Here is a 25,100-nt window from a genome sequence, read left to right as displayed (position 1 = left end):
CACAGCTGCCCGTTCATGGGAGGTTATGCATGTCAGAGACAGGCTAGCTCCAAACCCAACCTTTCTCCCAGAAAAAGTGGGAGAACTGGAGAGCCTCTGGGGAGGAGTACTCCGTGGTCCCGAGCATCTGCGGTGTCCCCGGGCTGCATGGCTGCTTCCCGTAAGGCGCCCTGTGTAACCCTTTTGTCCCAAACCCAAACTGTGCTTCCTGGCACACCCCTCAGCCGCGCTGAGTTCCAGGCCACGGGCCTCTGGACACGCCCGGCTCATACTGCTCTTCTCCCCTGGCCTGCTACCCTGCCCGCATGTCCACAGGGAGGATGCCCACCCATCTGTCCAGCTCTTCCAGCCTCTCCCCACCTCCCCCTCTTCTTACTCCTCCTCCCCAACCCCTGAAGAGTTCATTCATTCACCCAGTATGTATTTATGGAGAACCCACTGTGGACCAGTCCTGCTCCAGCTTTAGGGACAGAGCCATGAACAGACAGGAAAGGCAGAGTGCCTATAGCCAGACGAGGGGAGGACGTGGGGGGGCCATGCGCAGGTGCCAGGTCACGGTCACGCAGGGGCCTATAACCACAGACAGAGGTTGGACTTTCTTTAAAGTATGACGACAAGCCATTGGAAGGTTTTAAGCAGTAGGATGGCGTGATGAATTTACATTTTCAAAAGCTCACTCTGGCTGCTGTGTGGAGAACGGGGGCACGCCCCCAGGCTCCAGGGCCTCTGGGTTTCCCCTTACAGCCAGCACCGCTCGGGATGACCACCATCTATGCAATCATTCAGCACTAGCACGCAGCCCGCTCCAAGGACAGGGCTGGGGCTGAGTCTCAGGTGGGACTCCCCAAACAGTCTAACACAGAAAAACAGAATTTGTCTCTCGATGAGAGAGTATGTGTGTATGAACATATACGAGAGAGTGTGTGAGTGTGTGTGTGTGCGTGCGTGCGTGCACGGGGGGGTTGTGTAAGAGACAAAGCAGGTGCCAGAGGGTGTATGAGAAAGAATAAAGAATGTATAGCATGAGAGAGAGCCAGAGACAGACACTAACTGCTGGAGACCAGGTGGCCAGGACACTGCTTCATCCTAATGCCCAAAACACCCACGGCGGGCCAGGTAGCAAGTTAGAGGCTTCCCTGCGATTAACTATCTCACCGACAGCCCTTAGGCCGAGGGTTCTATTTTTACATCATCTCCTCAAAGAGGTCAAGAAACCTGCCCAAATTCACCGAGCTGTTTTGTAGTAAAACCAGGAATGAATCCAAATCTGACAAACTCCAAATTCAGTGCTCTTTCCTGACATCTCCCTGAACCCAGTTCTGCGAGCAAAACAGGAAACACTGATAGGACCCTTGGCCTTAAATGCTTGTGGGCCAAAGGTCATGCTGGGAGCCTCAGCAGAGGGCAGAACTGGAGGGCAAGAGTCTCTCTGAGTCACCTGTACTCCCCGACCCAGAGCAGAGCCTGACATACAGAAAATGCATCCCACTCGGAACAGAGGATAACCAAGATAAAAGACCTTGTGCGAGCAGGAAATGGGAGTGAGAGAGGCTGAGCAGGGAGCTCAGGGCCCACAGAAACAGAAGTCACTAGAGCTCTCCTAACCAAGGATGGTCACGAGAAGGGCAGTGACTAAACTTTCTCTTTCTCTGTTCCAGGCCTCAACATGAGGAAAAAGGCTAAAATGGCAGCTAAGTGGCCTCAGGGAAAATTCTGAGGCTTGAGAACCTCTGAGGGAGAAGTTCCCATGGTCCCAGGGAAAGTTCTTTGGGTATCAGCATGCAGGTGGATTGGAAGAATCTTCATTTTTACAGATGAGGAAACTGGGGCCCAAAGAGACAAAGGAACCTGGCCACCGTCACTCATCGAATTGGTGACGCATTAAACTGTGAGCGCCTGCAGGGCAGGGCCTGAGCCGAAAACAGGGTGGGCCAGGAGCTGCTGGCTGGGGGAGAGAAGAAAGTCGGAAAAGAACATGAAATTTTTTTGTGGAGCAGGAAGTCGGAGGAGAGGAAAAGAGGAACGGGCCCCAAGTCTTACCCCAGCTGCCCCTCCCATCCCCAGACTCCAGGCACCCATGCCTGCATCTGGCCCCATTCGTCCCACTCCATTGCGAAGGGCGCCCCACTGGAGACTTCACCTTGAATTGAAAATCCCATTTGTAACATGATGGACGCCTCCGTATGGCCCTATGATATGGGGCCAGTTCCAGCTTCTCTGCTGTCTCATGAGTGGCTGGAGCAGAGGGTCTCCCAGACCCAAGGTACTGATTTCTCAGAATGAATCTAGCTAAAAAGTTCTCAAAAGTACCCAGAAATCCCCCAAGGAAGCTGGGCACACCCTGAGTGAACACACAGTAAAGAGATCTTAGTTGTCTGCCTTCTGCTCAGGTCACGATCCCGACGTCCTGGGATCGAGTCCCGCATCGGGCTCCAGTCCCACATCAGGCTCCTTGCTCGGTGGGGAGCCTGCTTCTCCCTCTGCCTGCTGCTCCCTGCTTCTGTGCACGTGCACTCTCTCTCTCTGTGACAAATAAATAAAATCTTTAAAAAAATTAAAGAGAGAGATCTTGATTCAGGTCCCAGCTCTACCACTAATACTTTGGGGAAGGCTTTCAGTCTCTCTGGGCCTCGGCGTTCACAGAGCTCACGGACTCGGAGTCAGGGCATGGGAACATGAGAGACCCCACAAACGCATGTTGGCCTTGATGCCCACCCACCTGCCCTCCCAGGGGTGCAGTCCAGTGTGGGGTGAACGTTAACTTCCAACAGGGCCTTGGCTCTTTATGCCTCTTCCTTTCTCTGGGGCAGGGCCTGGAACTCAGTCCCCATTTGTGGGATGAAAAGGAATCTGTCTCAGGACCTGTTTCTCCCTCTCATCCTCATAATCACTCTGGGACACTGGTTTTATTAGCCCCATTTTCACAGGTGGGAAAGACGAACCGACCGACTTGTCGAGGGCACCTGTGAGCAGGAAGTCTCCAGTTGCTAACCTTAGGTGGTAGAGGGGACCGAGGGCCATGCTCTCCTGCCCATGGGCCAGCCAGACCAGAACCGTCTCCTGAGCCCCCTCGGATCACCTGGAGGCCCTCCCTGCTCTGGACCCCGGAGAAGTGGGGAAGCCCCTTCTCGGACCTGGCCCATCCACCTTGGGTGAACGCAAAAGCTCCATGCACAAGGGGGGGCGGCGGGGGCCAAGTTCCCGCTGGGAATCAGGGATGGTACGGCCCACCTGAGTGCCCTGTCTGCGTGCACCCCGGCGCTCTGCGACCATCACCCCCCAGTTCCCGCCAGGCAGGGAAACGGAGGCCCTGGGCGGGCTTCCCGGGGTGCGCCCTCCCCCTCCCCTCGCAGGCCTCACCGGCAGGACCGCATAACTCTTCAACACGTGGTTCAGGCTGCGCACCAGCGCCCACTTGTCCGGCTGCTTGGCGCGCGCCTCGGCTGGGTCGGCGGGGTCGGCGGGGTCGGCAGGGGGCTCCATGGCGCGGAGGGTCTGGCGGCGGCTCCGGTGGCAGCAAGGCTCAGGCTCCCTAATTCACCTAATCCCGTGCGTGCCGTCCGCCAGCCGGGGAACCCTAAACCCGGCCATCTGCCACGGGCCCATGGCAACGGCGGCTTAGGTGACGCCCGCGGGCGGGACCGGGGAGGGGGCGCCGTCGCTGCCCTGGCCCTCTTCCATCTGCACGGGACCCCCCACCACCTGATCATGGGGACTCCTGGCTGGCTTCACCCAGACACAGAGTGTGGCGCCCAGGAACCCAGCTGCAGGTCTCAGCCCAAACGAGGCACCTGGAACCTCACGTGGACCGCAGTTTGGGAGACAAATCTGTATGTTTTCTATGGAAAGAAGCCTGGGGATGTTATGGAGGGGAACGCAATAAACTTCATGAGTTTTTGAGACTGAAGGGAAGGTGCCTGAAAGATCCTTCTAGCTCACTGGCTACCTCTAGAAAGCCATGGCATGTAAACATCTTGGGGCCGGAGGCGGGGGGGGGGGGGCGGGGGGGGACACAAAGCTTCTGAACAAGCTGCTGTCTGGTCCTCCTCACCCAGCCTTGAGGCTAGCCAGCTGGTAATCTCCCGCAGGCAGGCAGATGAAGCACTGAGGTATGGGGGAGGGTGTCCCCTGGTTCCCCAGGACGATGAGCACCAAGCTGGGCTCCTGTGTCCGGGCAGCCATGCAGGACTGGGCACCTGGCTCGGGGCCACAGTGGCCACCATCCTATCCAGAATGCACAGGCCCTGTGACTCTCCTCCTACTTCCTTCCCCCCCCCCACTTATGTTTTCTTCTTCCCCTTTCCCTCTCTCTCTTCTCGGCCTATTGTTTCCATACTTGGCCCTTGGCATTGTCTGGAATCCTGGAGGCCTAATTTGTCCCATAAAAACAAATGGGAAGTAGGGGGAATGGTAAGAAGGAGAGAGCGATGCCTCACACAGAACTCAGAGCTGCCCCACTGGACCTGGGCTTCCTTCTACCCCAACCCCCATCCCAGCCTCAGGGACCAGCACTCCGCCACCCGGCACAAAGCCGACTGAGCACAGCTATTCCCACCTTCTTCCTGTGCCCTTTCAGGTACCCTGCTCTTGGGAGGGGTCCTTCCCTTGGCCGAGCATGGAATAAGCACACGTATCCCTGCCCATCCACTCACCCGTGGGTGTCTATGGGAACAGGACCTTCAGACACAGGAAGGTGCCGGAGGTGGGCTTCCAGGCATCCTTCCATTTGTCCATTTAACCAACCTGTGACCAACCTTCACAGGCTCAGACTCAAGTTCAGGGGACACCATCCTCAGAGCCCCCAGCCTGGGGATGCACAGACCCAGACCCAGGTAAGGCTAGTACCACCAGATGAGGGAGGGGTTAGTCCTGGAGAGGCAGGACAGCGTGGCCACTGCACGGTTGGACTCGGGACGCAGACAGCTTGGGTTCAGTCCCGCTAGGCTGCTCAAGCTGTGGAGCCTTGGGCAAGTTCCTCATCCTGTGCGGGCCTCTGTTTCCGCAACTGTGGGGTGACAGGATAACACTACCTCGTGCGTTGCCTGTGAGGATTAAAATGGTTTACGTGTGTAACTCACTCAGATTCGTGCCTGTTAGAACACATGGCTGTGTGAGTGTTGTTATGATTCACTGAGCAAGTCACGTTAGGGGCAACACCTAACGGTGTTCCTCTTTGCAGCAGACACGAGAGGGAAGGGCACTCCCGAAGAAGAAACAGCAGAGCACAGAGAAGCAGAGGTAAGAAGGGAGAGATGGTAAAACAGGTCTGGTGGATGGAGAGAGGCCCCCTCAGGGAGACTGGGCAAATACTGACCCAGACCCACTGCCCAACCCCATGCACCCAGGCCACCCTGGGCTGAAGCGTGGGAAGAGGCCCCTTCCCTGTAGGCAGCGAGCACCCCAGGTCTGGGAGGCAAGTCTCATGCCCCTGTGACCTCTCCCAGATCCTCGCCCAGACCCAGGGCTCACTGCTGCTCCAGCCTCATCTGCCGCTGCCTCGAACACACAGGACAGGGTCTCCCTCTCCTCATCGTTGCTTCTGGGAGCCCTCTGCCAGGACTGCTTCACCCCACTATCCTCTTCCCTGCCCCCACCCAGCCACCAGGGATCCACAGAGCCGCATGCCACCTGTTCTCCACAACCCCCCCCCCAACACTGCCTTCTTTTCTGTACTTCTTTGGTGCCTCACACAAACTCATGGTGCTGCCCTCACCCCATCACACCACCATCCACTCCGACTCTGGCCAGGGGGGAGACTGAGGTTCAGAGGAGGTGAAGAGACTTACCCAAGGACACATATCAAGTTGGGACAAAAAGCTTTCATTTAATCACTGTGCCAACTGTCATGAGCAAGGGATGTCAAGGAAGATAGCAAAGAAGGAAACTCAAGAATTCATTCCTTTATAGAAACACTAAAAATATGGCAAGAACTGTCAGAATCAACTTTACTACCAGAACTCTAGAAAATAATCAAATGTTATTGTAACCAACAGACTATTGAATAAAGAGAAAGGTGACTGAACCCCAGCAGGAGAGCTTCGTGGTGTTTTAACCTACCCCTCCCCACCCCATCTTGTGGCAATCTTGAAGATGCAGGCTCACATCCCTGGTGTGGGTTCTTGGGGCCAGAAGCAGAACAGACCTGTTATCAAAGAATTATGGTTGTTTTAACCTGTCTGGGAGCTCCCTAAAGGAATAATGCAAGGGCCTTGCCTTTATTTCCCTAACTTGGAACTCCCCTGGGGTGGAGGAGCAGCTAGGGAGGGCTCTGGGCAAAAACATTCAAAGATACATGAACTACCCACTGCCACCTGGGGGGGAAAATAATCAGTTGGAAAAAAACAATAGACACTTCAAAAAGCCTGGAGGAAAGCCAGGGGAATATGGGTTTTGAAAAGCTCCTGCATATGCTAGAGAATCTAGAAAACCTCATATATGCCCAGGGTTGGAAGAATGTTCAGAAAAAGTGAAGGCTAAGGCAGGCTTGTAAATGGCCTGAGGATTGAAGGCATGCCCCAACACACACACACACACACACACACACACACACACACACACACACACACACAGAGCCCAACTGCAGGACCAAGAGGTTTTTTGTTTTGGTTATAGGGGTTTTCAAAATTTCAGTGACCACACACAGCAAAGAAGACAGTCTTCATAAAGATAGTTTAGAAATGTCACTAAACAAAACTACAGTTCACAAGAAGCAGCAACAACAAACCAGAGAGAGAAAGAGAGAGAGAGAGAGAGAGAGAGGAGAATTGGACTTCCAGAGTTATCACATTATATTTAAAATGTCCAGTTTCCAAAAAGAAAAAAGAAAAAGTCCAGTTTCCAACAAAAAGTAATGAGGCAAAGAAACAAGTATGGCCTATTCATAGGTAAAAGGAAATTAATAGAAATTTTCCCTGAGGAAGGTCAGACATTGGACTTTATAGACAAAGATTTTTTCAACTACCTTAAATATAGTCAAAGAATGGAATGAAACCAGAACATCTCACCAAATAGAGAGTATAAATAAAGGGATAGAAATTATTACACATTATTAGTTGGAAAATAACAAATATGAAAAATTCACTAGAGGCATTCAACAGCAAATTTGAACAGGCAGAAGGAAGAATCAGCAAACTTGGAGATAGGTTAATTGAGATTATGCAGTCTGAGGAATATGAAGGGGAAAAAAAAGAATTAGGAAAAGTGAGCAGAACCTAAGAAAGGTATGGGACATCAGGTGGACCAACATATGCATAATGGGAATCCCAAAGGAGAGGAGAAGAGAAAGAGGCAGAAAGGCTATTTGAAGAAATAACGGTCAAAAATGTTCCAAACTTGAGGAAAGACACAAATCTTCATGTCCAAATAGCTAAGTAAATTCCAAGTAGGATGAACTCAAAAACATCCACATTGAGTCTTAGCCATAACAATCAGATAACAAAAACAACAAAATAAAAGACATCCAAATTGGTAAGGAGGAAGTAAAATTATCACAATTTGCAGGTGACATGATAATATATATAGAAAACCTGAAAGATGCCACCGAAAAACTACTAGAACTGATAAATGAATTCAGTAAGGTCACAGGATACAAAATCAATATACAGAAATCCATTGCATTTCTATATACCAATAATGAAGCAGCAGAAAGAGAAATTAAGAAAACAATCTCACTTACAATTGCACCCAAAATAATAAAAAACCTAAGAATGCACTTAACCAAGGAGGTGAAAGACCTATACTGTGAAAACTATAAAACACGGATGAAAGAAATTAAAGACAATGCAAAGAAATGGAAAGACATTCCATGTTCATGGATTGAAAGAACAAATGCGTTAAAATATCTCTACTACCCCAAGCAATCTACACATTTAATGCAATTCCTATCAAAATACCGACAACATTTCTCAGAGAGCTAGAGTACACAATTCTAAAATTTGTATGGAACCACAAAAGACCCCAATAGCCAAAGCAATTTTGAAAAAGAAAAACAAAACTGGTGGCATCACAATTCCAGACTTCAAATTATATTACAAAGCTGTAGTGACCAAAACAGTATGGTACTAGCACAAAAATAGACACATAGGTCAATGAAACAGAATAGAAAGTCCAGAAATAAACCCATAATTATGGTCAATTGATCTTTGACAAAGGCAGAAAGAATATACAATGGGAAAAAGATGGTCTTGAACAACTGGTGCTGGGAAAACTAGACAGCTGCATGCAAATGAATGAAACTGGACCACTTTGTTACACCACACACAAAAATAAACTCAAAATGAATTAAGAACCTAAATGTCCTGGGTGGCTCAGTTGATTAAGTGGCTGCCTTGGGCTTAGGTTGTGATCCTGGGGTCCTGGGATCGAGCCCCACGTCAGGCTCCCTGCTCAGTGGGGAGTCTGCTTCTCCCTTTCCCTCTGTTCCTTCCCCCCACTCATCTTCTCTCTCTCTCAAATAAATAAAATCTTAAAATAAAATAAAAATAAGAGGCAAATGCATAAAACAATAATTATAAATCTATGTTGATGGGCACACTATGTATAAAGATGTAATTTCTGACAATCACAATATAAAAGGGAGAGGGACAGAGCTGAACAAAAGCAGCATTTTTTATGTACCATTGAAGCTAAGTTGGTATCAACTTCCACTAGATTTTTATAAATGTAAGATATTAACTGTAAACCCAGGGTAACCACTAGAATATACATGGAAATGATAAAAGAATCAAAAGTACACTGGAGGAAAAAATCAATCAAACACAAAAGAAGGCAGTAACAGGAATTCGACGGGGGGAGTAGAAGGACATATAAGAAAACACAGCAAAATGGCAGAAGCCTTTATATGGAAAGGAGTTAAGCTTTGTATGGAAATGAACTAAAAGGTACAGTTTGGCTGAATAGTTTGCAAAAACAAACAAACCAGAATCCAGCTATATGCCAACTGCAGGAGACTCACTTCAGATCCAAAGACACAAATAGATGGAAAGTGAAAAGATAGAAAAATATATATTCCATGAAAATAATGCAAATAGTAACCAAAAAAGAGCTGGAGTGGCTAGAAAATCAGCCAAAGTAGACTTGACATCATTATAACGTTGTTACAAGAGACAAAGAAGGACATTTTAATAAAAGGGTCAATTCAACTGTTATCAACAGCCCACAAATTTATCTTCAAACCTCCCTGGTGCTCCCGAATCCGGGCAAAGTACGTTCAGTCCCTACCCTGGGTCCACCACGGAGCCAGAAATCATATCATACTGAAGCACGGCAGCCCTCCCTGAGGTCCTTAAGAGGGTCACGTGCGCCCAAGATCTGTGGGTTCTTGCAAGCACCAGCTGGCCTTGTAACCTGGGCCAGTCCCTCCTCCGGAGACCTCAGTCCCCCATCTGTACGCGAGGAGCTCCTGCAACAGCCTCCCGCCCTCCCCGGCACCCCCCCAACCCCCTACCACAGGCAGGGCAGAAGCTCCCCCAGCCCCCAGACTCTGTGCCACCTCACTCCAGCCCAGGACTCCTGCTATGACCGTTGCACTGAAAGGCGCCCTTGCCATGTTTCAAGCCACCTCCCACCTTAGTCCAGTAACTACTCCAGGACAGGGAGCAATTTAGCTCTGCATCCTCTGTGCCCAGTACAGAGAAGGGGCTCAGTGCCATTCTGCTGGGTGGGTGAGTGAGAATGTGGCTGGAGGGGAGGCAGCTTCTGGCACGCTAGGAGTCTCCGGGCACCAACCCCCCCAAGGCCTGAAGCCATCAACCTGACGGGTCTGCCCAGACCTCCCCAGGGTCCCTAGGAAAGAGCCTGTGTTCTGCAAATGCCTCCCACCGGGACGGTCTGATCTCTCCTATCCCGAGCGCTGTGCCTGCTCCCCGTGCCACCCAGCAGCTCCCCTCCCAGGGTCTGAGGCCTCTCCCTGCCTGCTGCCCCCTCACCATCATGGCTGCCTTCCCTGTCTGGACCTGCCCTAGCTTACGTCTAAATGACCCTATCTGGGCTTCAGCTTCTTCACCTGTGACATGGACATGACGATCCTTCCCCTCATAGCCTTCTGGCAATAAAAGGAGATCATGTCTAGAGAGTGCCTGGCACATAGTAGGGCCAACGTGGATGCTACTTTTGAAGAATTAGAACCTTCAACAAATGCACGTTTTCATGAGGGAAGAGGTCTGGATTCTTCGCCCATGTTTATGAAGGTGTTCCCTGTACCTGGGGCCCTGGGGGGCTCAGAAAGGCTGGGATGATGGAGGGCGGGAGGAGCGAATCGCCATCACTGATCTTTCCCACACGGGGAAAGATCCATCACGTCCTTTGAGGTCTCCTGAGATTTTCACATCAAATAAAGTGAGAGAGAAAAGAACAGGCAATTCTCATTCACAGGAACACTACCAACATGGTCTTGTCGGGAGGAGGCGTCGCGGCAGCTAACCATTACCGAGCTGTGTCCTCCATCGGACGCACTGTTGTAGACGCCTTATGACTTTGCTGTCCCAAGCATTCCGCTGAGGTGGCCACCACTGTCTGCCTCGCTCCTTAGACCAAGTGAGGGTGTAAGAATTCCTTCTTTAGCATCGAGCCTCATCTGAGTGGGCTGGTGCCGGGGCTGAGGAGACAGTGGGGAGCAGGACGAGGGCTGTCCCCCACTCCCAGGCTCACCTGGGGCTCTCAGGTACGCAGGGGGAGAAGATGGAGTGTGATCCGACTCCACCGTGCGCGGAGCAGGGAAGGCTCCCCAGGGAACAGTGGCCACCTCAAGGCCTGAGGAGAAAGCGGCCAGGAAAATGGGAAGCGAAGTGCTCAGGGCAGGGTGTGTGAGAGAACCGGGGTCTTTCAGGGCAGGAAGGAGAGGCAGGAGGAAGGGAGGTGAAAGCAGCAGCACCTTGAGGGAACCCTCGCGGCATTTTATCTTCACAACCACCATCCCAGGAAAGAGGGCTTTCCCCCCTCATTTTATAGGCAGGAAACGGGCTCAGGAAGGCTGAAAGACATGGCCAAATCTGCCCACTCACCAAAAACGAAGCCCACGCCGGAGCCCTGGTGTGTGGCCTGTGGAGCTGCGTAGCTGGCTGGCTCCCCAGAGCTGCCCCTTTCTCAGGGGCAAAGCAGCGACAGAACTGTACTGTCTGTGTGAGGGGTGGGCAGAGCCTGGGCTTCCCCGTGGACACCCTCTCCCAGCACAGCCCGCTCACAGGGTGAGGTGGACCAGCGTGCGGAGAGGGCCCGTGAGGGGGAAGGCACCGTCAGCCAAAACCCCCATGGGGGCTCTGGGTGGCCCAGGCTGCCCCTCCGAGGGCTACGAAGTCCCCCACTCACCGAGCCCTGCCTGCAGCTGAGGCCTTGGCACCAGCAAACGTTCAGTGACAGCGACTTTCCTTCTGTTGGCTCTGGCTGTCTCTGCTGGGGCTTTGAACAGGCTGTCAGGCCGAGGGGCTCCAAAGGGGGTCTCCTCCAGCCCTGGGATGGAAGACTGTCCATTCCGATCCCACCCTGCCTGAAGCCTGCCTTCTCTCTCTCTCTCTCTCTCTCTCTCACACACACACACACACACACACACACACACACACACACACACACACGCAGCTGCAGAACAAGGCTGCCCACTGGCCTCTGACGGGCCTGGAGGATGTGAAGCTGCCGGCCAAGCCCCCACGGCACACACTCCAACCAGCCCTGGGGCTTGGTGCCAAGCAGACCTGGCTCGGGGCCCACATTCCTGGCTCTGGAGACCAGGAGCTCATTAGAGCCTCAGGCTGATCACGGGGAAGGGCTGAGGGTCAGAGGCCACTGTGGCCCCGGGAAGGAAGGCGGGCTAGAGGACTCGGCCAGGGCCAGCACCCCTGCCTCTTCCCCATATTACCCCAGGGGGCTCACGCTCTAAGCAGGTCATCCCCCACTCACTGCCCCTTGTGAGGCTCAAGCCCTTCCTTGTCTGGCTTCACTAGACTGACCGACTTCCTATTCCCGGTGCCCAAAGGCTTTCCCACATTTGGGCCTTTGCACCTGCTATTCTATTTTCTGGAATGCCTGGGGATTCAGAGATGCACATAAATAAATAATTTCTACCCAGTGGGGTGAGTACAGTGAGAAGGGAAGGGCTCAGCAGACACATCAGAGGGAGCAGCTCCAGACTGGGCCTGCGAGAGGCGGGAAAGTTTCACCGCTGGCTTTTGAAGCATAGACAGGAGGCTTCTAAAAGAAAGCACTGGGGAGGGTGTCCTATGGTTTAACCATATGGATGAGAGAATGTGGGATGGGACAGGATGAGCCTCCCAACAGGGTTCCTCCTGGCATAGCCAGAGGAAGGCCAGTGGGGCACGGGGAGCACTCACCTGCTGAAGAATCACCATCGTCCGTCGTCAGACGCTCGTGCTTCCCGCCTGGCCAGATACAGATCTGTGGGGGAGAGACCATGCGAAGCCTCTGAGCAGGCCGGCCCTGGCAGCCAAGAGCCTGGCTGGGGTCACCTGGGCTCTTCCCAAAGCCTCAGCCGTGCCTCCCCCTGGGGAACCCTCCCTCCCTGGCTGCTCTCCTTCTGGCCACAGCCCAGCCTGCGTGACCTGAGCCTCAGCCACGGTCACCGGCTCTACTGCCCAGAGCAGCTGAGCTCTTCTCTTGGTTACGGTCATTCAGAGATTTCTAAAGGGCTCCTAGGAAATAGCAAGTCCAGCCCCCTCCCCTGAACATACGGGCAAAGGGACTTGCCGAAGTTACACAGCAGGGCAGGGCAAATTCAGGACTAGGACTTGATTTCCGGCCTCCGAGTTCAGGGCTGCCCCAGGGTGACGGGAGCAGCCAGGCCCAAGGGGAGGGTCGCAGGCTGAGCACGACCTGCTCATGGCATGCCCTAACTAAAACCCTTCCACAGAGCACCCACTGCATTCAGGATGGGGGCTCTAAGCCCACCAGGCTGGCTTCTAAGGCCCAGTACCATGTGCCTCCTGCTGATGTCTTAGTCTTCCCTCTCACCGCCTCTTCCCCACCCCCTCCCTGACACTTGGGCTATCCTTAGCACTCACTACTCCTGAAGAATGCCAACCCTTTTCGTAGCTCCTGGCCTCTGCATACATTGACCCCCTCCACCTGGAATTCTGACTAGTAAATTCCCACCTATACTTCATGGCTCAGTTCAGACAGCACCTCCTCCAGGAAGCCTTCCCTGCCTGACCACCCCTAAGGTGCCAAAAGCTCTGATGTTTCTGTCTATCCAGCCCTGATTATATGCATTATGTTGTCAGGTCAGGGTCTGTCCCCACCTCTGTCACCCCAAAGTTGGGGAGTTAATCCAGGGCAGGGGGTGGGCTCAGTCACTACCTCACACAGTATAGGGCCAGGCCCAGAGATTGCTTAGGAAGGAACCCTGGGACCAAGTGTGGTGATCCAGGCAGCCCCAGTCCACAGGTCCTGGTGTGAGGCCCCTCTGCCCCCCCAACTTGCCCCCCAGGGTGAGCATCAATTTTTCACAAGGCCCGTTCAGAGGCACTGGGGCATTTGATCCTCTGTCCAGGACACTGCCTGACACCTGAGCCCTGACCCCTGCCCTGGAGCTCCGGCACCCAGCCTGGCTGGCGGGGAAGGCGATTCAACAGGGCTGGCAGGCGGCTTCCCTGGGGAGCCATGTCCAAACAGGGTGCCCAGCGGCTGTGCCAGCCTCCTGCACCAGGGTGAGCCTCAAGAGCCGGGGCAGAGCCAGGCCTTTCAGGACTCTGGAGGGTGGAAGGGGCATGGACTTTAACAGTCACACGGAAGGGAAAAGCTACAAGATAAACTTCTTCCTGAAAATAAGAACTAGCCCACGTTTAAGTTAAGTGCTTTTCAAATTGACAATAGGCAAAACTCTATTTACACTTCTGTGTCCATGGTGGACTTTACCTTGTCTCCACAACAACCCTGGGGGGAGGGGGGCTTCCTGTTCCCATTTCACAGATGGGAAATTTGAGGCACAGAGGAAAGAAGTTACTTATCCAAAGAGAGAGAAAGAGAGATAAAGAAAGAGATTAAGGAGGAGTGTCAGAGGCCAAAAAAGACTCTCTCTCTCTCTCATCGCTACCCTAGCACGTTTGCCCCCCTGCCCCAGGCCCGGTCAGAGACCATTCAATGGACACCATGCCCCCGACTCTGCCCTTCTCCAGGCTACAAGCCTCCATCTGTCCAGTTTCAGGACCGTTTCGTTTCGTGGCTATTGTGGCTGCTCCCGCAAATGTGGCAGGACACCCAGACCAGGAGCAAATGGCTGTGGGGGCAGGGGCTCCAGGGAGGCCCAAGTCCGTGATCCCCCCAACGTCCAGCAAACCCTTCTCCCAGTGCCCAGGATAGGGGGCAGCCCACGCTTACCGGGGTCCCAGCTCCCCACTCTCAGCAACGCACCAGGCTGGCTGCAGCTGCCACCCGCACGAAGGGCTCAAGAGCCGGGGTCCCGGGTCTGGGACAGTCTGCAGACCCACGTCCACTCTTCCTCTGTCTTGCTCCGAGGCCCGTCACTCTGGGGATCTCTCTGGATCTGTCCGTTCCTCCCTGTGCGACTGCCTGTCTCCGTCTCAGCCTCTCCCTCTCTTTCCCGACCAGGGCGGCTGTCCAGCGGCACTGCTGCCCTCCCCGCAGCCCACTCCAGAGCCTTCCCTCAGGAGGCGGAGCCAGAGGGGCCTCCAAGATCTGGGTGTCGTGACCTCAGCGCAGGAGGCAGGCTGTGCCGCCCGGCCCGGTGCGGAGCCGGCTGCCCAGTGGGGAGGCAGGGGCCCTGGGGTCCCTCGGCTGTGCTGCTGAGCAGCGTGGGACTCAAGCAAAAACGCCCCGTGCCGGCCCCAGCTGCCGGCTATTATACGCAGTAGGGCCACCTGCTCCCTGCACGTGGGCGGGGCACCGCCCATCCCGACCCCGTCCCTGATTTGCTGAGTCCCGGCACCTGCCCGCCCTCCACCACGCCTGTTTTCTCTCTAAATGCCTGCTTGACACTCTTGGAAGGACCTGGCAGAGCGGGACGGGGCGGGCAGGAGGCTGCAGGCCCCACGTTCCAGCCCTTTCTCCCCAGTCCCTGTACACACACCACCCTTCCCCAGACCCACGCCCAAGGGCTCCCCTCAGATGTGCCCCCTAAAGCTCTTCACTTCAACACTGTCCCCACAGCCTGTTCTGGGGGAGGGGGAGGTGTTGTCCACAATCATCCAGGAAACTGTCTCTCAAACCAACGGACTTGGAGCAAGCCTGCCTGTCCCAGGGACACGGATGAACTGCGGCGAACTACTGTGATGTAGAAGTGGGGGGCGGGGCACACACAGGAGGGTTCCACAGTGTTACTAGCATGGCAAAGACATAACATGGAGGACTCCTCGCTGAGACCTGGCATGTCCTTGTCACCACCCTCTGCCTCCTGCCTCCCTGGCAGCTGCCCCATCAGGGCAGGCGTCTCTAGGGGCCCCTTTGGCCTGGGCAGAGGGAAGCACTCTTGGAGCCCCCGCCTCTGTAAGTGGGGTGCGTCTGCAGGGAAAAGGCTACCCCCCAAGGAATAGGGTGGGAGGCTCAAGGGTGCCACCTGCTGGGCGCGGGCGCAGCTGCCCTCTGGAGCCCCCACGGGAGCAAGGCTGAGCGTCCAGCCTCAGGTGAGAAGCGACAGTGCCGGGACTCAGACTCTGACTCAACGCTCCCAACCCCTGCAGGCCCCCGGCTGCCAGAGCGGCCTCAGCCAGGCGGCCCGGGCAGGGGCTGTGCCGGGGCACCGTCCCCACTTCTGGGCTAGCTCCTGCCACTGCCACTTGCTACCTACCCCTCCTCCAATCACGTCCCTTGCTGAGCCTCCCAGGCTGGTGGCGGCCTGCGCAGACGGCACGATGGAGAGACCCACGGTCATGTTCTGTGCCAGCAGGGCTCAGCGTCCATAATGTCCTTTGCTCACGATCCTGTAGAGAAAACCTACCAACTGGCCTCCATTCATTTTCCCTCACTCCCCACCCCGACCCAGTCATCACTGTGTTCTGTCCACTCTACCTCCAAAATCTGTCCACGAGTTCTCCCCAGTCCCTACCCCCCAACTTCCTGGCTGGAGCTGCCAGCAGCTTCCTCCCAACAGCCTCCACTCTGGCCTCCCCCCATCCACCTGCGCCCCACAAACCCAGCTCCTCTTCCTGTGGCTGCCTCCCTCCCTCCACTGTCCCCTTGCACCAGGGCATCGACCTTCCCTCCCAGGTAGGCTGGAACCCCACAGAACCCACACTGCCCTTCCAGTCACTCCCTGCACAGTGCTTGTTAGAATTGCAGTGTCTCCATTGGCCTCCTGCCCCCCAGCTAGTGTGTGGACTGCCCCACAGATGGGACTGGCTGGTTCCCTGCAGCCCCAATGCCTGGGATGGGGCTTGGGACAAGGCCAGCGGAAGGAATGATGGGATGATCCCCGTGACCTCCGCCCACAGATGCACCAGCTGGCAGCAGGGTCCCGCCTCAGCTGGAATATCCCCTCCACTGTCTCTTACCCCAGAGGGACAGACAGATGCAAGAGTCTCTCTGAGATTGTGGTAATGTTTATTGAGAACAGAACAGGTCTCCGCTCCCGACCCCATGGTCGGCCCTGGGGAAGTGAAGCCCACATCCAGGTGATATGACCAGAAGCCCTGCCCAGCAGCAGGTGGGGACGCTGAGGACCCCACGGGCTGAAGGGCACATCAGGGGAATGGAGCATTTGCTCTCCCCACCCACCCTCCAGTCCCGGCCGCCAGAACTCCATCCTCACCTGCCCAGGGACCAGGGCCCTTTGCACAGCTAGGAGCCAGCCTGGCCCACTCAGAGGGGCAGCAAGCAAGGGCAGGGCTGCCGAAACTGGTTTTTTCTGGGAGGGCCCGAGGGGGGCAGCAGTGCCCAATCCCCAGACTGAAGCCCACACAGGCCTGCCCATCGGTCCTTGTTTGCCCGCTAGCCCAGGTGGGCATGGTGGAGCAAAGACTCAGGTGTCAGCCCCAGGGGCCCCACGCTGGTGTGTCTGGCCCTCACCTCTCCACCCCGACTCGGGAATCTTCACTTTGAAAAGACACTGAGGAGTGATTACATGAAATGTGCGTAGTGGGCATGCTACAGAGACACAGAAAAGGTATGGTTTTGCCCTTATTCAGCACTTGTGAGAGCACCGACACACAAGAACCATTGGCCCCACTTCACAGAAGGGAAATCGAGGCACAGGAGGGTTCAGGGACTTGCTCCTGGTCACGTGGTCCTGTCCCAGCCCCAGACCCAAGTTCTGGAGGAGAAGTCCCAGCTTTTCAAGAAGGAATCCTCTTGTCCTCACACGTGGTCGGGCGCCAGGGCGCAGGGGCAGAGCCAGGCACACCCAGCGCCTCCAGCCAGGACACGGCGCCGAACAGCCAGCTGAGGAGCCAAATGTTCAGGTGCCCGGAATTCCCAGCAAGGCCACAGGAGTTCCTGTTCTTAAACCAACTGGGCTTTTCATTTACATCGCTTGGTCTGCAGCCAGCAAAGGGCACAGGTCGTGGCACCAACACTCACCAGGAACCCAGGTGGGGCCAGCTGGTGAAACGCCCGAACACCCTCTTCTTCACCTGCTGCGGTCCTCCTCTGAGAAGGCAGGACTCCTCATCCCTCCCCCCAGCAGAATCAAAATAAAATCAGCGGACCACAGGAACTGGAGGTGAAGATGAAAAAAGGGGGTTCAGGCTCTCAGTTTAAAAGCCCCTGGTTAAAATTGGTAACACATAGAGAATATAAAGCATTGGGGACTAAAGGGACACTTTGATCGAGGCAGCAAGAGGAGGGCCATAGCCTCTTTGGCTGCATTCTGGGGGGAATGCTGGAAGAGGGGCCTCTGGTCAGGTGACGGACTTACCTGTCTCCTGCCAAGCCCGACAAATGACCTGAGTCCAGTGGGCCGGAAACCACCGCCCCAGGGTCCCTTGTCCCGGGAAAAGCTCAGGTCTTGCAGCAGAGGGGGGCCTTCAGGTCCCCACGCCTCCCCACACCCTCCTGGCCCACCAAACCGGGCACACGCCTCCTGGCATGAGGGCAGTAGAGGCAGGAAGACGCCCTTCCTCCCCATGGCCGCCACCATCCCACTAGGGGCCTTCACGCAGAGGCTGGGAGTGAAATCAGCCTGGGGTGAGGGGGCAGCCATAGCTCCTCTGGGCATCTGGGCATCGGCCTTGGAGAGGACCTGAGAGCAGGGGTGAGGCCCAGGACGGGCCGGGTCTCCCAGAGTGGCAGTGAGGTGCCTGGTGCCACCTGGGGGTCTCATGGACATCGTTTATTCATTTGGCAAATCTCTGTTGAATAAATAAATGGATGGGCAAGTGGATAGGATCAGAGAACGAACAAATGTCACCTGCCCATTTTCCTGACTCCAGCCCAAGCAGGAACCCAGCAAGAGCCAAGAGTCCTTTCAAGGTGGCTAGAAAAGCAGGTGTAGGTGACAGAGAAAGCAAGGTCTGGTTCATAGGGGCGGGCCTGGGACACAAGGGGCAAGAGCGGGGTTAGGGGACGTGGCAGATTGTGTGTAAACAAGTGAGATCTCGGCACTCCGTCGGCAGACAGCAGGGCCCTGGGAAAATGTTTTCAACAGATAGAGTCCCTTCGCAGTGGCGACGGCTGGGGTAAGGAGAGGGCTTGTCAATCTCAGGCAGGAAGGTTCCTCCATGAGAAGGGACTGCTTTGGGGGCCTTGGGACACTGAGGCCCTGAGAAGGGCAGAGGGCTCCCCAGGTCACACAGCAAGTCAGCGGAAAAGCTGGGAAGAGGCCCCCAGCGTCCTGGCTCCCGGGCGAGTCCCTGGCCAGGCTGGGGACATGCAGATGGTAAAACCGCGGCGGCCAGGCAGGGGGGCAGGCGTCAGACGGCCGTGAGGGAGGTGCTGCTGAAGACACGCACGGCGACGGTGCCGGGCAGGTCGCTGGGCTGCCGGCTGCTGCGGTCCTGGAGGCGGAGGGTGTGCAGGGCCTGGAGGTCGTCCGGGTCAGCCTTCAGGCGCACCTGGCCCAGGAATTCGTCCTTCAGGACGCGGTGGTTCCAGATCTGGGAGGAGACAGAGGATCGCGGTGCAGGGAGCGCCTTTAAGAGCAGGGGTACAGGTCTGGCCGTACTCCTTCCAGAGCCTCAGGCTTCCTTCCATCTGTCCAGCTCCCTTCCACGGACACAGTTAAGTGTGTTATTAGCTCTGCTGCTGACCTCAGGTGACGCTGGACAAGTGATACACCCGCTGCCTTGATTTCCCCATCTTCAATATAGGGTTGGATCAGTGGCCCCTATGGGTCCTTTCAGCCCCAACATCTACGGGTTCGTGATTTGATCCAGTGGGACCCACTATTAGGAAAACTTGGAAATCTTATAGGGGCTTCCCCAGAGGAACTGGGAGTTTGTTTACAGATGGTTTCTCACCCGGGGAGGGGCTGGCCTGGACCCGGGGGATGGAGGACTTCCCGCTAATGAGCCCAGAATCATCCACTGGCCACCTTGGCCTGAGAAGGGAAGGAAGCCCATGGCCAGGACCCTGGCTCTCTGGTCCCTCGCTCTCGGGAAACAGCTACCCCTACCACGCGGCATCGCATCTCGGCGCAAGCTCTCCTGGTAGACCCACCTCCAGAGGGATTTAAGGAACAGCTCCCAAGCCCCTGGGGCAAAGCTGGCAGAGGTGACCACTGTCCCTGGCATGACTCTGCTGTGTCTCAAAATCACACCAGCCAATCCAACTTGCCCACCCCACAGGGGGAACTCTGGGGCACCGGGCAGGGCCGGCCAGAGAATTTGTGAGGCCATACCATGTCGGGGACAGAGTGGGAACCAGCACGTAGTGTTCCTGGGTCCCCAACAAAAGCTCTGCCACCCTGGGCCCAGCCCCCGTGAGTGGGGAAGCATCAAGGCGGGGGGCCCAGGAGCGGCCCTCGGGACGGGCAGGCTCACCTGGACTGTGATGGGCTGGCCCAGCTTCTTGCGGTAGAAGATGCCTTTCACGTCGTACTCGGGCGTCGAGCTACCTTTCTGCACGGCCGAGCGGACTTTGTCTCCCTCACACTTAATGATCACATAAGAGTTGGCCCCTAGAGAAATTGAGTGGGTCATGGGGTGATGGTGGGGGCTGGGGCAGGACCCAATGGGACAGATGTCTGGGAGGTGAGTTCCCCTCCCCAAAGCAGAAGCCAGAGTTCCTATATTCAGGAGAAGGGAAACCAGAGCCTGACTCACTTCCTAACTTCCAGAGACAGGAGGGGGCACACTGGTGATCCCTGGCCTCCATGCTGCTCCCCCTGCCCTGAGCACTTTTCTCCCCTATTCTACCTCACCAGCATATCTTAATGCTTCCTCAGCCTGGAGAAAGACCACCTCCTCCAGAAAGCCTTCCCTAAGCTGTGCCTCCCAGCTGTCTGTCCCTGTGTCTGACTGCCCCCCACACCGGAAGCTGCCCAAGAGCGGGCAGCAGAGCCCGTGCCCCCCTAGGCACCCAGTTTCACTCCCAGGCTGGGCCCAGCGCGGATGTTAGGAAAGGTTTGCTCATTCAATGAGTGAGAGCAGGAGAGTTCTGGAAGCTGGGTGTCTACTGCTGAGCAGTGGGGAGAGGGCAGGGGCACCTCCTTGGTGAGGTGGGTCCCGGAGCTTTCCCCAGGTGAGCTCACCTGTCGAGGAGTCCTTGAGACCAGCAGCCCCTAGGACGTGCACCTGCGTCACCTGCTGGGGGTAGCCGCACAAGGAGCTCCAGCAGGAGCGGGGGGGCTCATCTAGGCGCAGCTCCCTGGGACGGGCCAGAGGAGGACAGGGGACAGGTGATGGAGGGGGGCCAGGAAGATGGAAGGTGAGGGAGTTCAAAAAGGGGGAAGGGGAGGGGAGCAGTATTTAGTCCAGCCTTTGCTTATCCTGGGCAAACCGCCACGGGCTTCCTGCTGCTCTCTCTCTCCTCAGAGATGCCCCACCTTCCCCGAGAGAAAAGCAATCTGTGGGCCAACCCTTCTGCTGGGATGTTACCGGTATTATTTGTAACCCTCCCAAAGCCCTGGGTGATAGGTGACTATTCCCACGCCCATTTTACAGACTACAAAGCACGGGGCTCACTAGGACAAGAGACCTGCCCCCCAGCGGGACAGAAGTGGAACGTGCACTGGCAGGACTCGGGTCCACCGAGCCACCACACAGGCTGCCTCCCAGGTCTGCCGTGGGCACAAGGAGCCCTGAATCGGGGCTGCCTGCCAAGGTGGGAGGGCAGTGTGGGGCTCACAGGGTCTGAACCCCAGCAGGGATGGGATGGCTCCAGCAGTCTGCTTAGCCCAACCCGACCACTGGTGTCATGACCTTGGAAACCACCCCCACCCTCGATTCCCCAATCCTGATCTGTAAAATGGAGGGGCCAGGCCCCCCACTTGGGGTTCAGGAAGAGCAAATGAGAGGAGTGAAAGCTTTGTAAACTGTGAAGTGCTGTGCACATATGAGACGCTGTCCCCTTATGCAGCCAAGAGAGGCTGGGACAGAGGAGCAGGGGAGGGGTGGGGAAGGCAGCCCAGGGAGGCCGGAGGGCTGGGCTCCCTGCCTGGGGCAGACATGAACATCTCTAGGCTGCAGATCCGGGTCAGCCCGGTAGGGGACTTGGCGCTCCCACCCCCGGCCCTGGCCCAGCCCCCACGCACTGGCAGTCAGAGGGCACGTCAGTGAAGACCCGAAGCAGGAACTCGCCAGTGTGGCCCGGCTCGAAGGTGGTGGGGATGATGACGAAGCGGCCCTCGGGCTGGTCGGTCCGTAGGAAGACGCTGCGCGAGTTGATGTAGATGGAGCTGGCGGCCCTGTGCTGCAGGCTGTGCATGCGGTACTGGCGGTTCTCCTCCACCTGCGGGGAGAGGGGGAGCTGGGCCGCACGCCCCCCGCCCCGTGCCCCCTGCCCGTCTGCACCACGCACGGCTCCCGCGCCGCCGTGGAAAGAGCGACAGAATCGCGCACATGCAGTGCCCAGGAAAGGCAAATCTGCAGAGACGAGGTCGATGGGCGCTTGCCCAAGGCCCGGGGGGGCGACGCAGGCAGGCGGGGCAGGCGGACGGGACCGCGCGGTGGCAGCTGAGGGTGTTAGGTTTCTTTTCGGGGTGACGAAAATGCTTTAGAATGGTGGCGACGGTCGCATGACTCTACGAATACACTAAAAGTCCCTGTACACTGTGCAGGAGTGAACTGTATGGAGCAAAACTGTAAGAGGAGGAGGACAACAGGACTCCCCCCGTAACAACGTCCGTAGAGTTTCTGACTCACAACAGACCGAGCAGCACTGTCTGCGCCCATCACAGCCTGCGGCCGTGAAATGACGTCACCAGCTGCCAGGACATGCTGGCCAACTCCTGGAACGAGCGCCGCGATAAGCTGCAGCCACATCACGTGAGGTCAAAGTCACGACACCCCAGCGCACAATGGATGTACCGACACGAGCACACGCACGGACGGTCATGACATGACCGAGCTCGTCTGACGCAGGGGCTCAACTCAGCCCGCGTGCCTCGCGCATCCATGTGATCTCATGAAGTTCGGGGTGTCTGGCGGCCCGCAGTGTCCCGCTGTGTGCTGTCACATCCCCAGTGTCGCAACATGCGGAGGGCCTCAGGCCCCAGGCCAGCAGGAGCGGCCAGGGGTAAGCCTGCCTGGCTCTGCCCAGGATGCTTCCTCCCGGGGCCCAGCAGGGCCTCCAGCTCAGGGAGACCCGGAGCCCTGAGGGAGGGAGCAGCCGGGGCCTCCCAGAGCGTGGCCTGACCACCGGCAATTCTCTCCTTCCCACCCACCAAATAGCCTGTGGGTCCAGGGCAGGAAGGAATCAGGCTGAGAGCTCCCAGGGCAGCCAATCCCACGCAGGCCGGGCCCTGTGGGTGTTCCAAAGACGGCTCATGCGACGCCAGGTCCACGGCGTCAGCCCCTGCAGCCAGATGGCGGCATGAGCTCCCCCCCATGCCTGGGGGGCCTAAAATGCAGCCCCCTCGCTCTCCTCCCCCCGAGCAGGGGTCCCAGCTGGCCTCACCTTGTAGATGTCAAAGCCGATGGCCAGATTCTCACCCTTGCCGTCCCGGCGGGTAGACTGCTTCGGCCGCTGCTGGATGCAGATCAACACTTCATCCTCGGGCTTCTTGACATCAAAGATGTACTGCGGGGACCGCCAAGGCACAGAGACACCGCGGTAAGACCGCCGGGGACGGGTGCGCTGGCCCCTAGAAGCTGGGCCGGAGCCAGGCCCCTGCTCGACGGTGAGAGCCCAGGGGAGTCACGGCACCTCTCTGGGCCTCGGTCCCTCATCTATGACCCAGGCCTACGGGGCCCACTCTGTGTGTGGGGGGGGAGGGGCTGGGTGACATCACGGATGCTCAGCTCTGAGCCCGCATGCCATCTGTGCCAAACGAAGGCACGCCAAACATGAGAACTGAACAGTTGCCAGGGTCATGACTAAGGAGGCTGCAGAGGAGACATCCTCCCTGAGGGAGAGCCAGCCTGACCAAGCTCCCCTGGAAAGAGCAGCACTGTGGGTGTAGAAACAAGGGGTTCGAGTCCTTGGCCCAGCCTCCCTCTAAACGTCCCTGTAACTCTGGACGACACACCCATGAGGCCTCAGAGCCTTAGTTCCCCGTCTTTACCATCTGCAGATCACCCAGGACCCCCCAAACATGCCCATCCACCCCCCACTAAACAGACAGGTGCACAGGGGCCCACAGGGGGACATGCCCACAAAGTCATGCAGGACAGTGACAAGGACTGGGGGCAGGGGCCCTGAGAACACTCACTTGTGGGTTCTGGAAGAAGGTGTCCTTGTGATTGATGCAGCCCCCACTGCGGTTCTTCTGCGGGTCCTCGTGCCGCGTCCAGGCGCCCCGCAGCCGGGCCTCCTCCCACGTCTTATGGACGCTCAGGTAAGATGTATTGATCAAGCGGCACTTGATGATGTCGGTGAAATACCGGCACACGTCCTCGAAGGTCATCCTGGCCGAGACAGGAGGCTGAGCCGGCCAGGTCCCCTGGCTGGCCCACCCGCCCACGCATCCTGTGTGCTCTGAGCCACCACCCACACGGGAGCGAGGGCGGACGCGGCGGCGCCTGGCCGCCTCCCAGCTTTCTGGCCTCAGTTTCCCGACGTGTAAGATGGGAATGAAGCTCACAACAGCCGCCTCTCTCACAGGTAGTGCAGGAGTTAAGTAAAGCGATGAAAGCATGGAGTACAAATTCCAGCAGAGAGGAGCTGCGTGCTGGAGCGGCTCAGGGTCCCCTGAGGTTGGCAGTGGGACTACGGGGATGAACAGGCCCATTACCGCCCCACTCATTTCACAGAGATGGCGTGACTGGTCCAAGGCCACAGAGCAAGCTGACGGTGGGGCGTCTGCTAGAGCCCTGGCTCCGGCCTCCCCTTCCAGGGCTCCCGGCCACAGGAGCCCCACCCCCCAGCCCCGGCCCCAGACGCCCACCCGGGGCAGGAGCACACTCACCAGAACTCCCCGTCATCCTGCACGGTCACACCCATCTTTTCCCGCTCACTCTTGCTCACTTTCTGCCACTCCTCCGAGCTGGAATGTGGACACGAGGACGGAAGGAGGGGAGTGTAAGAGGAGAGACCCCACCAGGTCCACCCTGGCCAGGGAGAGGAGGCATGAGGGCCAGCTCAGCACCAGGCCTCCATCAGTGTGGGTGCAGTTGGGGACACCCAGGGCCAGGTCCAGTCCCTCTCCAAAAAGCCTGTCTGCCACTCCCACAGGTAACCATGGGCTGTCTCCATGCCAGGGTCCAAGGTCTGAGAGCAAAGCCACAGGCTGGGGGCAAGGGCGGAATGACCCTCAGGGGAGGGGGCTCCCTCACTGGGGGCTGCTCCTATCCTAGCTCCACCAGGGCCATGAGCCGAACACAGAGCAGTCACCCCCATTCTCATCCCTGGTGGCCTCCCTCCCTGCTTTCTTCCCCATTCACCGCCCAGCGGGGCTCTCTGTCCCCTATAGGAATCAACTTATCCCCACCTCCAGGACTTTGCCCTGCAGAATCCACACCCCCCACACACACACCTGCTGCAAGGTAAGCTCCTAATGTCATCCTCCTCCCAAATCCTTCAAGGCCCAGCCACCACCTCCAGGAAGCCCACATTTGTCCTTGCCCAAGCTCTCATACCAGGGCCCACCCACCCGGGGTCTGTCCTGT

At 56.8% G+C, this 25,100-nt stretch overlaps 2 protein-coding genes across 11 annotated transcripts in view; both read right to left on the bottom strand.

The window, feature by feature from the left end:
* The window catches only part of MYO7A (myosin VIIA), a 79,431-nt gene extending 64,657 nt beyond the window's left edge, over positions 1-14,774 (bottom strand). The window contains exons 1-3 of one of the 6 annotated variants that reach the window (XM_087868178.1): positions 14,323-14,774; positions 12,321-12,384; positions 11,305-11,445 (exon numbers count right to left, since the gene is read on the bottom strand). In XM_087868178.1, coding sequence (XP_087724304.1) covers positions 11,305-11,445; positions 12,321-12,338 — 159 coding nt within the window. In that variant the 5' untranslated portion in view covers positions 12,339-12,384; positions 14,323-14,774. Of the gene's footprint in view, positions 1-3,360; positions 3,958-11,304; positions 11,446-12,320; positions 12,385-14,322 lie in introns of those variants that run through there. The other 5 variants (XM_045816141.2, XM_045816142.2, XM_045816144.2 and 2 more) reach the window with 5 other exon arrangements.
* Positions 14,775-16,483: 1,709 nt separating this feature from the next.
* Positions 16,484-25,100, bottom strand: part of CAPN5 (calpain 5) — a 52,322-nt gene continuing 43,705 nt past the window's right edge. For all 5 annotated transcript variants that reach the window (XM_045816186.2, XM_045816188.2, XM_045816185.2 and 2 more), the window contains 7 exons: positions 24,401-24,478; positions 23,705-23,900; positions 22,951-23,073; positions 21,587-21,783; positions 20,585-20,700; positions 19,875-20,011; positions 16,484-18,989 (listed from right to left, as the gene is read on the bottom strand). In XM_045816186.2, coding sequence (XP_045672142.1) covers positions 18,807-18,989; positions 19,875-20,011; positions 20,585-20,700; positions 21,587-21,783; positions 22,951-23,073; positions 23,705-23,900; positions 24,401-24,478 — 1,030 coding nt within the window. In that variant the 3' untranslated portion in view covers positions 16,484-18,806. The remainder of the gene's footprint in view (positions 18,990-19,874; positions 20,012-20,584; positions 20,701-21,586; positions 21,784-22,950; positions 23,074-23,704; positions 23,901-24,400; positions 24,479-25,100) is intronic.

This window comes from Ursus americanus, chromosome 16 (assembly GCF_024610735.1).
Source record: "Ursus americanus isolate L20-20 chromosome 16, mUrsAme1.1.p, whole genome shotgun sequence".
NCBI classification, from domain to species: Eukaryota; Metazoa; Chordata; class Mammalia; order Carnivora; family Ursidae; genus Ursus; species Ursus americanus.
The sequence above is the reverse complement of the archived record's forward strand: the minus strand, read 5'-3'. Positions and strand labels throughout refer to the sequence as shown.